Source organism: Xenopus laevis, chromosome 6L (genome assembly GCF_017654675.1).
Source record: "Xenopus laevis strain J_2021 chromosome 6L, Xenopus_laevis_v10.1, whole genome shotgun sequence".
In the NCBI taxonomy this organism is placed as follows: Eukaryota; Metazoa; Chordata; class Amphibia; order Anura; family Pipidae; genus Xenopus; species Xenopus laevis.
Window position 1 is genome coordinate 133,398,779 of NC_054381.1, and position 14,716 is coordinate 133,413,494.

Sequence of the window (14,716 nt, forward strand, 5' to 3'; positions counted from 1 at the left end):
TTCGAAGTTTTTTACATTCGAATTCTTCACTCGAATCTGCCCCTAACTGTTCCCCAAATGGTCCATCTCAGGCTTCTTTATAATACTACACTTAGGGGCAGATTTATCAAGGGTCGAATTTCGAGGGTTAAAAAACCCTCGAAGTAAAATCCTTTGAATATCGAATTCGAAGGATTTTAGCGCAAAAGGTTAGATCGAACGATCGAATGAAAATCGTTCGATCGAACGATAAAATCCTTCCAATCGAACGATTTTAAGCAATCGATCAAATGATAGTAAATCTGCCCCCTAAAGTACCCAAACTTAAATTCTACAGTGTCAGAATGCACTTTACTGTGATTTATTCCATTTTGTGATACAAAAGTCTATATTTTGTACATTTTATAGTTTCCCAAACTCCTGTTAAACCCCCTGTAGCTAAAAGGGTTTCACTCTGTTGAAAATACAACTCCTCTGCCTTGTCCCGAACCCCCTTTTTTTTAAGCCGTGGTTTGGTCAGATTTCAGTGCTTCAGTAAAACCAAGTTCATGGTAGATTGTACAAACATCTAATCAAGTGTTGACCAAACAATGTGGTTTTAATGATAACAGTACTGTTTGTATGGTTTGAAAGTGGTTAGATTTGGCCAAAGGACTGAAGACCTATAAGTACATTATTTGTCTATTCCAGCATCTGTCATTTTTAGCAGTTGTGCTTGGAAATATATTATAGAACCATAATCATAATAATATGTTGCCACATGTCTTTAATGGAAAGATTAGTTCAGACCTTTCTTTTCCTTGGGACAGGATCATCAAAAAGAAGGCCACTTGGCTCTGCATCCTCAGTATTCTCATCAGCATGATTCAAGGGCTGGAAATACTTAAAGCTGTCAGCAGATAATGGTGGGGATGGTGTTGAAGGATTAGAGCAGTCACTGGGTGTATTCCAACTCCAGCAACCACTACTGCTAGTGCTGGATGAAACAACCCCCAGCTCTTTCCAAGACACATTCATATCTGAGAAGAGAAACATAAAAGCATTTTAATATACACTCGGATGTAGTAACTATGATTTGGCCATATATGGCACCATCTTCAAAGGTAAGTTATTACAGATTTATTTTTTGTGCATTGTTAAATAGTTCCACTTAACATATCATAGCCCTCTTAAGAGGTTGTGTGAACTTGAGTGATCTTCAGATGAATACATGCATAATATAGTAAGAGGAAATGTAAGACCATAAGAAATATTGTTATGCATCTTGCATCTTTTTTTTTTGAATTTTTGAGATGATGTCGGAATCCTTATACACATAAACTAAAGTCTTTCAATTACTAAAATAATTTCTAGAATATGTGTAGCCCTTGAATAAGTACAGACAGACAAACATAAAAACAAGGGTCAAGGTCAGTGGCTGTAATATTAATTATTTTTATTGTTTTGATGACGGCTAAAACTGGCCATACACCTGAAGATCCACTTGGTTGGTCAGGTTGTTAAACAAGCAGACCTTTGACTGATATGGCCACCTACATGTGAGGCCATAACGAGCTGATCTGATCGTTTGGCCCTCTGTTCTCGTCTTGATGGAGTGCCATACACAGGCAGATAAGCCTGCCAACTCGGTCTGAAGGGCCTAAATTAACAGTTTAAATCTTCCCCAGCTTTAGAAAGAGTTAAAGCAGACTAGGTGCAAGGCTACCCCCTCGCTAATAATGACAATATGCCGAAAGAGTTGCAAGCAGCTCATACCACTCCAAGCAATTTATATCACCACAACCAACACGTTTAAAAGCTTAGAAACAATTCCCATGACTGTTACCAATGTTCTAGGAGGTAAGCTGGCAGAACTTCTTCCCGCTACCACCATCATTCACCATTCTAAACCATACCAAGATATGGTTACCAGAGAAACAGTTCATGTTCCCCATTCATCCATCACTAACTGTTAGCAAAGCAAACTTTGGTAACTGAACCCAGCATTTTTATGATTTAATGATTTATATGATTAACCCAAAACCTGATCAGCCCAAACCCTCCCCTTTTCTGGAGAAGCCCTGTTGAGTTTTGAATGTTGTGGGTAGGGCAGCGAAAGAAGAAAGATCCAGGATAGATGGGCATAGGCAGGCAGGCAGGTATATCAAATTCTAAAATACAGATGTTGGACCATCTATGAGAAACACTGCACAAGGGGGTCAGTGTGTAAATGTAAGCACACTTGCTGTTGAGATAACCTCCTGCAGGTCAAGTTTAGGTATTGGAGGTACAACGTTGGTTTTGAGGAAACCCTTGTAAAAGCACAAATACAAATTATAATATTTAGAATTATTGGTTAGACAGTTGGTTTCAGTTGGATTGATATCCCTGTTTTTTGTTTCTTTCAGGAATATGTAAGAGGCTGTTTTCCTCCTTATTTCATAATCTTGGAGCTGCCACGTTAATGTAAGTCACACATGATAAATGACTTAATATGGAGCATGACACATAGTTTGTGGGTAAATGGCTATAGGGGAGTATTCCCTGTTGGATGTTCATATATATCTATTATATTATTCTTACAACACACTTTGCAAGGATATAGGTAGCTTTACCAGTAAGTCGCATAGGAGGGCTTCGAACCAATGGACTTGTAGACAAACTGGTCAGTACAATTGCAGCTGTCACTTTGTCCATATCTGCTTCACCTTCAAATATTCTAGAATACAGTGGAAAACATGTATTTTTTAAAGGTATGTTGCAAATATTTTGTGCACATCAGCTAGCACAATGGCCAATTTAACAAAGATTATTAGCAGTTATTTGGTCACGTAGCCAATTAGAACCACACATCTGAAGGTACATTTGTTGAGATACATCAACAATAATAATTGTAATAAACACAAATGTGGATTATGTTGAGTCAGTTGCACTCAATACGACTATGCATGAACTTCTAGCTCCTATGCAATTTATAGACTTTTAAATTACAGGTGCACATGAGCGTTATCATCATATGAATGTTTTGCATTATAGTTCATTATCTGATCAGTTTTATCCATTCTGCTCTGTTGTGTCTCATTTTAAGTTATCAGTTCCAATGCCAGAAGCTGGTTTGATAAATGTGTGATACAGGTTCATTTTAATTACTTCTCAAGGTGAGTTTTCTTGTTACCATGTCAAATTTAAGGAATGCCATACTGACCAATTTTATTTGCAAAAATGTATAGTTTGTGTTTAAGAAAATACATTTAAAGGGTTACTTATTAAAGTCCGAATGCCAAAAACTGTACTATAAAATACTATAAAACTATTACTATAAAATCCGAATTTTTAATGGGAAAAAAACCTTGCTTTTTTTCGAGATTTATTATACCACAAGGATTGAAAAAGTCTGAATCCGAAATTCCAGCATCTCAGACCTACCGAGGTTGTATATAAGTCAATGGGAGAGGTCCCTATACTATTTGGAAGTTTCTGTGGTCTGCGCTAAGAATTAGCCTGAAAATCTGTCTATTTCTGACTGAATTTTCAACCAGAAAAAAACTAGTGATTGGGGAAAAAACTCAGAAAAATCATACAATCAGATTTTTGCTCAATTTTTTTCGTGTTTGTCCCCAATCTGATTACATTGTGCTTTTTTAATTATAAAGAAGGTCCAATTGTGGATTCTAGTTTGGACAGACTTTTTTATTTAAATACAGTAGTCAGAAGAATTTGGATTTTGATAAATAAGGCCCTGAATATTCCTATGATATGCTTTTTCCTGGTTTCAGTAGTATATCTTGCAGTTTCTGCCTTACTTGAAATAATCATTGTTTTGTTCCTCCGTCAAAATCTTCCATTTAAACCTGGGCACTTTAACTTCCAGTGAGAGATCACACCAAAGGGGAAAACTGGTAATGTTAAACATTTATTCTGATAGCATGCAAGTTTTCCCCAGCACAACCTTTCTGCTTATAGCCAGTGTTCATGCACAAAGCATATAACAAACATGTTACTCAGTGCTGGCTAATATATTCATTCCTATGACAAGCATTTATAAACAGAGCTCTATGACTAACAGAAAAAAATGCCTAAGGCGGCACATTTGTTTCACATACCAAGCATGGCATTTTAACATTAGAAATATTTTCATTGCAATGCTTTAGAGCTTTGAAAGATAATAAATTGGGGGTTTCTTTCAAAAGATTGCTTTATAGATGTATTTGATTCCTTTTTACAATTCATTGAAGCATTTCATGGATGCAGTAAGTTTGTTTTTTATGAAGCACTTTTGCATACTATTTATAATCTAGATATTGTCCTAAGGTTACAGTTGCTTTCTTCTTTTGTATTGGCTGTGAGTAATCTTCATGAGTTTTACAGGAAATCAAAAAATAGCCAATATCAAACTGTGTAAAATATAAACTACTTGTTATATTTGACTTGCTGTAAAAGTGCCTAATACTTAGGTTATTTGTAGTCTAACCAGCGGTGTTTCTGGAGCTGCTGCCATCTAACATGATACATACCTTGCATGAGGGACATCAATACTGGATGAAACCACTTTGCGTTTCTGCTCAAGAATGCTTGTGTATTCACTATTCATGTCCTGATCGCATTTAAACACTTTGCCTGAATTATGTTTCACAAATTCTGCTTCCTTCCATTCTTTTGCTTGGTAAGTTGGTTTTTCTGATGCGATGTGTCCAATATGTACTATTTCCATGTACTGATTTGTGGATGGTCCAGACTTATTGTTTTTCCTTGTTCCCTGCAGAACAAAATTCATGTACATTACATTCTCATGTTTTGCATAGAAAATACATACAGTAGGTTGCAGGAATCCCCCAGGAGACTTTCATCATGCCTCCCAACATTTTGAAAATAGAAAGAGGGACAAAAAGATTTGGCACGCGTATCACGGCAAATTTTTTTTCACCATGCCCATTTTTGTGGCCACACCCTCTAATTACCATGTCCATTTAACACAATACGGCAGGTTATGAAAGTTTCTAATCTCCCTGAACGGCTTCCCCCCTGTCTTGTGCCGGCTATAATGAAAAGCCGCCTGCGGCATGGCACACGCGGCGTTTCGTTTTCCGAAGTCGCCTGAAATTGCCCCACAAGGAAACTTCGGGCGACTTCAGAAAACGGAGCGCCACCTGTGCCATGCCGCAGGCGACTTTTCTTTATAGCCGGCGCAAGACGGGGGAAGCCGTTCGGGGAGCTTAGTCACCCCAAACAAGAAGACACACAGAGCTACCAGTAGCAGCTACCTGTGCCTTAGAAAATACTGAGAATTGCTTCTGCAAAAAAACATGTAGTGTCTTAGCAAAGCCAGTTATCACTATTCTCCATTTTGTAGCCGTGACAAGTAGCTGATACTAGTAGCTCAGTGTGTCTTCACCATAAAGGCTAGGGCCAGATCACTAGCCGAATATTCTTGTCTGCTCTCGACTGGAAGCCTTTTGTTGACTCTGATGCGAGCAGAATTGGCTGATTTCGGCAAAGAAACGTGAGACTTTGCATTGTGAGCCGAAATCTGCCAATTTTGTTCATGCCTTAGCCGACACAAGGTTCGCTGACGAGGGCTGAAATCAGCCTGAGGATTTTGGCAGGCAAATTTCTGCCCAGTCTGACCCTTGCCAAAGCCATTTGCAAAGCTTGTCAGCATTTAGTCTCTCTTCTGTCTGTTGACTTTTGCTGCATTAAACAACTATCCTGCTCTTACTTCCAGATAACCATCCATTACTGTGATGTGTCTGTGTTAATGGGGTGATTGATTATATTTATCTTACACATAATGCTATTAAGGTAAGGTCACACCTGGAGATTCGGGTGAGATTCGGGCGACTAATTGCCTCTTCTTTGGGGCGACTAATCTCCCTGAACTGCTTCCCCCTGTCTTCCGCCTACTAGAATGAAAAAAACATCTGCGGCATGGCACTGGCTGCCTTACAAGGAAACTTCGGGCGACTTCGGAAAACTAAGCGCTGCGAGTGCCATGTCGCAGGCGTTTTTTCATTCTAGCAGCGAAAGATAGGGGGGAGCAGTTCGGGGAGATATGTCGCCCAAAAGAAGAGTTGATTAGTGGCCGGGCAACTAAATCTCCCTGAATTTCACAGTGTGACATTACCCTTAGACAATTGGGAGATAGGGATTAATGCAAATACACCTGAGCATTGCCTGGCAAAATTTTGATCTATACACAAAGTGAGGTGACAATAATCTCTGGTTAGGTCAATCATGATGCATTCAGTACAAATTGCGGAATATTGAGTAAATTATGTTTGCAGGACTGATTTTGTGATAGTAAATTGGAAAGTGCACCCACTAAGCAGCGTAATGAATATAAATACAATTATTTATGAGTAAGAGCATGCATGTATTGTATGTAAATGAAAATCACACTCTTGGTACTTTGTGTTTTTGTCGTTTTAGTAGATTAGTTGCCAGCGATAAATCTCTGCTTCTGTTGGCAACTATAGATCCGGTTTTATCTTATCTTGTTTTAGCTAATGAAATAAAAGTTTAGTCTTATCTATGTGTACAATGTTTAAGTACATGGGCATAGACACATGCGTTTTAAAAACCAATTGTCACGTAAATACGCTAGCCTAGTGTGCCATTGCCTAAGCTTGTAACCACTTAGCGTATTTTCGTGTCAGTCTGCTTTTTTTAAAAAACGCAGTTAAACCGCTCAGTAAAAACGCACGTGTGTCCATGCCCTATTGGTGGGTGTGCATTCATAAATACTACATCTTACACTGCTTGATCCCATGTACAGTTCATGATCCTATTTATTCCATACCTATATTAAACTATATGTTAACTCAGTATAGCCTTGGATAACATGCTTGTCCAAGAAGTAAACCAATCCATTCTTAAAGGCATTAATAGAATCTTCCATCACAATATCAACCGGAAGACATCCTCACTGCCTTCACCATGAACAACCATTTTCAATGCTTTAAATTAAAGTTTGAAAAAACAGTAATCTTGTAGATGAGGATTAAAAAAGTCAAATTGAACATTTTGTTCAAGTTAAACACTAACAGTTGACTAATCCATTGGAAGGCAAAAACCCCAACAGTTGCCTCTCCAATTTGTCTCAGTGGGGAGAAAAATTCCCTCTTGACTCCCAAGAGGACAATTGAGTTTATTGTATGGTCCTCATATATTTATACATAGTTATCATATCCCCTGTGTAAACAATCCTTCCATCCCTTTAATACCCCTTTTAAAACAGGACAAAACATTGCTTGCCCTTACTGCTGCTGGTTTCCATTGCTTCCAGCTTTACAGCTAAGTATAAAAGGACTAATTACATGCTTTTGAATTGGCTTGATGGCTTTGGATAGTGGCAATTATGCTGAGCAATCAATAAACTTAAACCCAGTAGAGGGTGATTGTAGGACAATTCTATTCTAGATGGAAGAAATCTGCCTACCTTATCCTGTTGGTGCTTAGCATATTTTTGCTTTATGCATTATTATAGGCGTAACAAAATTTTTATGCAAAAGTAGTGTTTAGGAAAATCCACTCTTAACATTTAAAGATACTGTATTAATACTTTCTCCTAGTCATCATTTGTCATGTCTGATAAATGTAGATTCTGTTTTTGTCTTTTTTTATTTTTAAGCAAAAAGGAATAAATCCAAGATAGGGGTTTATAATTTGCCTAGTAGTCTAGCATAAGAGGTGATTTAGAAATAGCCACTGTGCACTTGTATGATTTAGTTTTGTAAATATTGCAACTGAGCTTTTTGTCCCATCTTTAAGCAGGTCACCAACCCTTTGCACGCCCAAGTGCCTTGTAGTATTTGGGAAAGTTTATCCCCAAGAGGGATTTTTTGGGATAAACTGTTTTGTTTTTTAAAAAATGTAATCCACACGCCATACCTTACATAATGTACATATGAAATCAATGGGCCATTTACAGGGTTATTTATCAAAGGTCGAATTTCAAATTTATGTGAATTTTTTTTTACTCACTCGAATTGGAGGTTATTTAAGAAAAAACTTGAACGTCTAATATTCGATCGACTATTCCCAACCCAAAAATTTGTACCGATATTTCCCCCTGAAAAAAAATTGAATGTCAGGAAGGCAATTAACATATTCAAACGGTTCAACACACTTTGCCATTGACTTGTAAAAGAATTTGCCATTGACTTGTAAAAGAACTGTTTCCTTGTTCGAGGTGTGATAAATCTCACATTCTAATTTACATTCGAGTTGGTGCTTTTAAATTAGAATTTGTGAGTTTTGACACAAAAAGAAAAAATCTGATTTACCATTCGGACCTTAATGAATCTGCCCCTTAACATTATCTATATTTTTCTTAATAATATTAGGTGGCACTCCCACCTGTACCTAGTATAGTTTAAGATAGTCCAGAATGCTTGATTTTAGCAAAAGTCCTTCCAAGATATTATGTTTTCTTTATGTTTTTAGTAGAATTCAATGGGAATCCCATCAGTTCCATTGACCTTACCTCCTGGGAATGTATCAGTTACTCCCCTATCTCTTATTCAGTCACTTTGCTATCAATCTCTGTTTTCACTATTTATTTTGGGGAAATGCACTTTGTCCAAACAAACATTAAGCTGTTCTTCCATACAGGTAATTCTGAACTTGTAAGCACTGCAGAAATAACTGTTATTAATTATATTTTCTACATTCTAAACAGCATCACATTATTAGAATAGCAAAGATAACTGTGTTCTCTAAATATGAGTTTGAAAATATATCCAATTCTCTCATTATCAGTACCTGATGCCATCTTGGAGCAGAGAAGGTCTTTTTGTGTGCGTGTTCAGCTATATTCCTTTACCTTCCACCCTTTTAGCAACTTAATGTTTCCACATTTGTGCAGGGTTGTTCTTTTAACAAGCAGGAACACCAGCTCAGTTGTCTGAAAGTCAGTATTTTTTCAACTTTCTCCAGCTCCAACTACAGCTTTCCCATTTTACCAGCCAAGTTTATTTCATTATTAAACATGCATTTAAAGCTGGTACACATTTTTATTTGTGTAATATAGCCCTCACTGTCATAAGTAATATGCCAATCCACTTCTCTAGCCCCACTTCCCTCTATAATGCCCAGATTGGCCATCTATCTTCCATAGAATTTCCTCAATGCATGGGTATCTTTTCACCTAGTTTTCTGAAATCTGACTTTCTCACTCATCCTATAACTTCTTATTGGTGATATTCTCCAAGCCCTCCAAATAATCTGTCCACTCTATCCACAGTAGAAGCGAAAAACATACGGCGTGAGTTTTGTCGTGTTTTTTTCTTGTCGTGTATAAATTAAGTATTATTAATGCATAAAGAATGAATAACTGGTAGAAGACAAAATATACATTCATTAACAAAGACAAGGACATGTTAAGACTAAGAATATGATAAACCCTATACATTTATATTATTGAATATAATTTATATTTTATTTTTCACAACCTTTGGTCGCTAGTAATATATAATCCACGTCTCCACGAAAATATTAATGCTTATTTGGTACTCTTCCATTTCTACCCTAAGCAGGTAGGTTGTTGCCCGCTGAATGGGTCAGCATGTACCTGATTATGTACTTACAATATTTGTGGCCTTCATAAGAAAGGTTGTTTGTGAAAAATGGCAAGGCACAATTCTGTTCACCTTCGTGGTGCAAATGTTACAAGAGATTCTCCAGCCATTTCCAGTGTCAAAGGGTTCTTCAATAACCATTTATCAGACCTTTCATGTAGCATTAAAGGTGGCTCTACTCTCCAGAAAGATTTTTCAATCTTATTTGTTTTATTTTTTTAGTTTTCTTCATGGTAATGTAAAATAATATCAGAAGGCAGGCAGGGGAGACTGCCGAAGAGGCCATTAGTCGCCAGGTGACTAAATCTCCCCGAATATGCCCGTGTGCTAAAGCCCTAGTTGCCACCTGTCCAGATTTCACCTGGACAGCTTGGTTTTTGGAAGGGCTGTCTCGGTGAAAAGTGCCTGTCCAGATTTCCAAATTAGGAAATCCGGACAGGCCATTGACGTTAATGACATGGCGATCAGCAAATTGTTGATCGCCACGTCATCAGCGCTGAACCTAGGGTTGCCATCTGGCTGGTATTTTACCGTCCTGGCCAGTAAAAATGATGGTTGATCCGAATGTTATTAATAGGGAAAAAAGACCTTTCCTGACATTGCCTGGATGGCAGCATATGTTGTTTCAAAACCTGGATATATGGGTCAGCATTAATGGTGCCTTCCCAGAGGTACAAGCTCCTCATGTCATGTGTACTATTGCACCCCCATACCATCAAGGATGCTGGCTTTGTACTATTTGCTAATAAATATGGGTTTTAAATGGTTTGCAGATTATTCCATTCTCTTTTTATTTACAGTTTGCACAGTGTGCAAACTTTTTTAAAAACAGGGCTGTAAACGTGAGCACGTTTTGCAATTTTAGTATAAGCCCTCTTGTTACTACTTAGTATTTGTTGACATTTCAAGTTAGAGAGACAATGCTGAAATGATTCAGAACAGTTTAGAATGTAATATTTTAATACCTAGCATCCATATTTAGGTGTTTTTGTTTATTACGTTTGATGATAGGACAGTATTATTTTTAAATACAAGGTAAGGCATCCCTGCAAAAAACTTCAGAGGGGCCCGACATACTCCCTCCACCCGCCACCCAGTCGTGTCCCCCTCTCTCCTGGGATGGGGGTGTTTTCTTGACTATTTAGGAAGCAGATCCGTTGTCGGGCCTGGGCTACTTCTTCTACAGTTACACCAGTGCAAGGTAAAGTAAATTCATATGTGAATGATCTTGTGTATCACACTATAAACAATGGATGTTTTAGACGGTAATATACTTAATTTAACTTACTTAAAATTGCAGCTCCCAATTTGTAGTCCTCACCTAATAAAATACATTACTTTGTAAAATATGGCTTACCTGGTCAATAGAATAGTACCTTAGTATAAAAACTGCATTTACTCCTAAGATATTTACAGTGATTGATAAAGCTATGAAGATGCTGGGATGTACAGTACTGGAACAATTACAAGTGCCATACTGGTTATTTAGGATTTGCAGTACATCAAGAGCTCACAAACCCTATTCTGGATTTTTGTTTTGTGTTGCCTCTGATCTGCATATGCACTTGTGCTCAGGGTTATAGTTCTGCAGTCACTAATAAGACATATGCTGCTGTATTTGCAGTAAGTGTAAGTTTATGGCTGAGTGAGGATGCTAGAGGCTTTAGTAATAGCTAGAAAGCCACGTGTTGACAAACCCTCCTCTGTTCTTTGTGCAGATGAGTGTACAGGCTGGTTTATCATGCTTGTAGAGCTAGTTCAGGCAGGGAGCAATATGTAGAATAAATAAAATCACGTACCTCTATTGTTAGGGCATCTGATGAGTGTGCATGTGTGTTGTTGTGCCATGCATAACGTTTGCAAGAGAAGGCTGCATGACTTACACGCAACCCGCCTTTCCATCGTCTGTTCGACGGGCAGACTCACTCCCACACCAACCTGGTACACATGTATGAAAGGTACACTCGAAGAAGTACTCTCATATAGGACATACCCACAATAACTGGTTAAGGGAATATTTTTCAAAAGTTGGACAGACAGTCCCTCACAGATCGCTAGAGAAGAAATCTAAAATTCCCGTACAAGTGAAAAGCGAACTGTGGAGTTCTCCCCTGGGGAACTGCCTGTCTTCCCTTTGATAAATATGTCCGTCTGTCTCACAGGCATGTGCACTTGTACTCTCAGAGATACACACACAACATACATTAACAAAGGCTCCTATACATGTATATACATACACACTCAGACATGTACAGCAGTACACTCTCACACAATCACAAAAACTCAGACTCGCTCACGGAACCAGGCTTGCACTAACAGAAACACACGCTCACAGACACACCCACTTGAAGCGCACAACAGAGAATGCTTGCCTTTAATGCTATGGAACCGATAAAACTGGACATTCAGCAAATGCATGGAAACAATGTGCAAAGGGTTAAGGGATGACCCCCTTAGTGTGGAATCTTTATTTAGACCCTTTTCCAGATTAAATACAGTGTAGTGAATTCAGACCACTGTAGTCCGAAAACACGGCAATTTTAAGTGCCATCCCAAGGAAAATGGGTCCTGGACATGTCACAGCAGAAAATTTAAAAAAAAGAAAAATGTGATGGTATTCCTTTAAATGGAGCGTGCTGTAAACAGATTATCTGCATTTATTCGATGCACAAAGCTATATTCAGCTTCGTTATTTCACCATTGTCCTCTATATCCATGTGAGATTTGTATCATATGTGTTGTTATTAGAAAGAATTCCTGGGTATTGCCGCTCGGCAGCAAGCCTTTGTTAGGGCTGCTACTGCGACACATGCCTGAAAGGTGGAAAAACTGACATAGAAGTATAGAGCGAGCCGAACACGAGCCATAGGCTGACACACCCCCTTCTAATGGAAAACACAGCTGAAATGCCTGTGTGCACAGGACTGCCTGCTTTCTGCTACAAAGAGGATTTAGGGATCAGCAGTGCGGGACTTGAAGGCTTCAGAGGCATGCTGGGAGTTGTAGTACAACTACAGGCTCTGGATGCCTTTTATTCAGCAGCTACTGCACTGCAGTGATATAGTTCAGTAGAATTGCATTGCTCTAACATCCTTATCTATACACCTAGGCTACAGTTACTCCATAACAATGACAGTTTTGTACGGTGAGCTGCCCAGTACTGTGTGCAAACTTATTTCCTTTGTTATAAGGAACGTAATGCCTAGTTGCAGCACATGGCTGCATGCAGTATCATATATGTCTGCTATAGGTTGCAGATCTGCATGCATGTAAGCACCCCTCTCTCTTTCTTTCTGTCTCTCCATTCTGGTTACACCCACCTTTAAGGAGCAGTGCACAGATTCTTCTCCATCGCACGTGGCTCGCTGCTGCTCCACAGCCACTTCTTCTTTATCATTCGCTCTCTGCTTCTCAGCCCCCTCCTGGATAACTGCCCCCATTCCCAGTCTTTTTCTTGCCCCTTTCATACCCCAATCCTGGGCATCCTCAGAAGTGTTCACCTTACTGCCCAGGACGGACCGTTTGCTTAGGCGACGAGCGTGCATGTTGATCTATGGGATTGTCCTATCCCCTATCTCCTCCCCTCTAGGCACAGACAGCTGCAGCAGCCCCTATATCCAGCACAAACACAGCCTCCTATAGTCTGGGATCCCCCAGCTGAGCATAAACAGCTCCCCACTAACTCCTCACCCTAGCTGTGTGTGGGCTTTCCCAAAGCCCCCAAACCCATCCAAACTGGAGTCCTCAAAACCCTGGACTGGAGTAGCCCATTTCTTTGGAAGGTCCGTGACAGAGAGGGACTGTAAGCCATGTACTGTAAGCTTGTTTTGGGACTGCCAAAGTGAGAAGATAGGGAAAAGAATAAATTCTCCTACTGTAATAGTTATTTTGTTTAACTCTTTGTACTACTGTCTCTCATTTTGCACTGTATTATATGGACTTGCAATGAAATTACAGATACGCTGTTTGAAAATCTAACTTACAGGGCCACAACTAAAGAAGAGTCTGCCCCAACTGCAGATGAAAGGTGCCATCTTGTTGTTCAGCTTGACAGCTGGCGGGTCATTATTTGGCATACCCTAACATAAATGGTAAATAAAATCTATTACTTAAACTACTTACTTAGCTTAATAATGTGAACTTTCAAGGGGAAAACTCAATTTTTTTGAGAAAAAAAAACCTTGAACTTATAGAAATTTATTATACCCCAAAGCTGCTAAAAATCTGAATCCGAAAATACTCCAGCTAAAAATAAAAAAAAACACTCCAGCTAAAACCTCGAGGTCACGTAGAAGTCAATGGCAGATGTCCCTGACAATGTTTCTTGGCATCGTAATCTGCGTTTGATTTGTACGACAAATAAATTCGAGTTGTTGAGTTTTTGGAGCGTCAAGTTGCACAATTCGAATTGAGGCACAATTTTGTTGCAATGTTTATTCGCACCAAATTACGAAGAAGAATTATTGGTAAATTAATGGGATTCAGGTTTGAGGTTTTTTTTTTTTGGAGTGAGAAAAAGTCGAGTTTTAGTAAATACCCCCTACATCTTAAGATTCCAATAGCCTATGGTATTATAATTGTTCAAGAAGTTACCCAATCCACTCTTGAAGCCATTCATAGAATGTGCCATCACAGCATCACCCAACAGGGCATTCCACAGCCTCATTATCATCACACTCAAGTAAGGACAATAAAGCTTAATTTTTAGAATATTTGTGTATGTGAAATAGAGTATCTTTGCCAAAGCTGAAAGGTTTATGGTTCTAAAAGCATTTTGCTGTGAGGCCCAGTAACATCTAAGTATGACACTGTAGGGCTGACATACTACTGACATAACAGTGCAGTTGCTCAAGGCAACCAACCAGATCTTTGCTTTCAAAATGAATGCAGGTTTGCTATGGGCAACTGCAGTTGTACAATTAAACAAGTATATCTATAAATTAGCCCTTATATGTGTTTGTTTCTGCTATAAAGATGTGTTTGCTCCACACCTACTTTCTCCACATGCATTGTTACAGCTACAAAAACATTTTTGACAGACCTAAAGTGCCGGTAAACAATTGTTTCCAACTTCCAACTATCACCTTGACTTCAACAGGTATTACAAGCATTTGTTCATGCTGTTACTGTATCACAACTCCCAGGCCCACCAGCTATCATTCTGCTACCACTATGCAGGAAAT

General features: G+C 38.7%; 1 protein-coding gene and 1 long non-coding RNA gene across 2 annotated transcripts in view; one reads left to right on the forward strand and one right to left on the reverse strand.

Moving 5' to 3' along the window:
* The window catches only part of LOC121394753, a 23,135-nt gene extending 20,090 nt beyond the window's left edge, over positions 1-3,045 (forward strand). The window contains exons 2-3 of the long non-coding RNA XR_005961996.1: positions 789-1,082; positions 2,367-3,045. This is a non-coding gene — a long non-coding RNA (uncharacterized LOC121394753). The remainder of the gene's footprint in view (positions 1-788; positions 1,083-2,366) is intronic.
* Positions 1-13,349, reverse strand: part of znf704.L (zinc finger protein 704 L homeolog) — a 22,702-nt gene extending 9,353 nt beyond the window's left edge. The window contains exons 1-4 of the mRNA XM_018268094.2: positions 12,854-13,349; positions 4,473-4,714; positions 2,574-2,677; positions 769-998 (exon numbers count right to left, since the gene is read on the reverse strand). Coding sequence (XP_018123583.2) covers positions 769-998; positions 2,574-2,677; positions 4,473-4,714; positions 12,854-13,078 — 801 coding nt within the window. The 5' untranslated portion in view covers positions 13,079-13,349. The remainder of the gene's footprint in view (positions 1-768; positions 999-2,573; positions 2,678-4,472; positions 4,715-12,853) is intronic.
* Between the last annotated feature and the right edge of the window lie 1,367 nt (positions 13,350-14,716).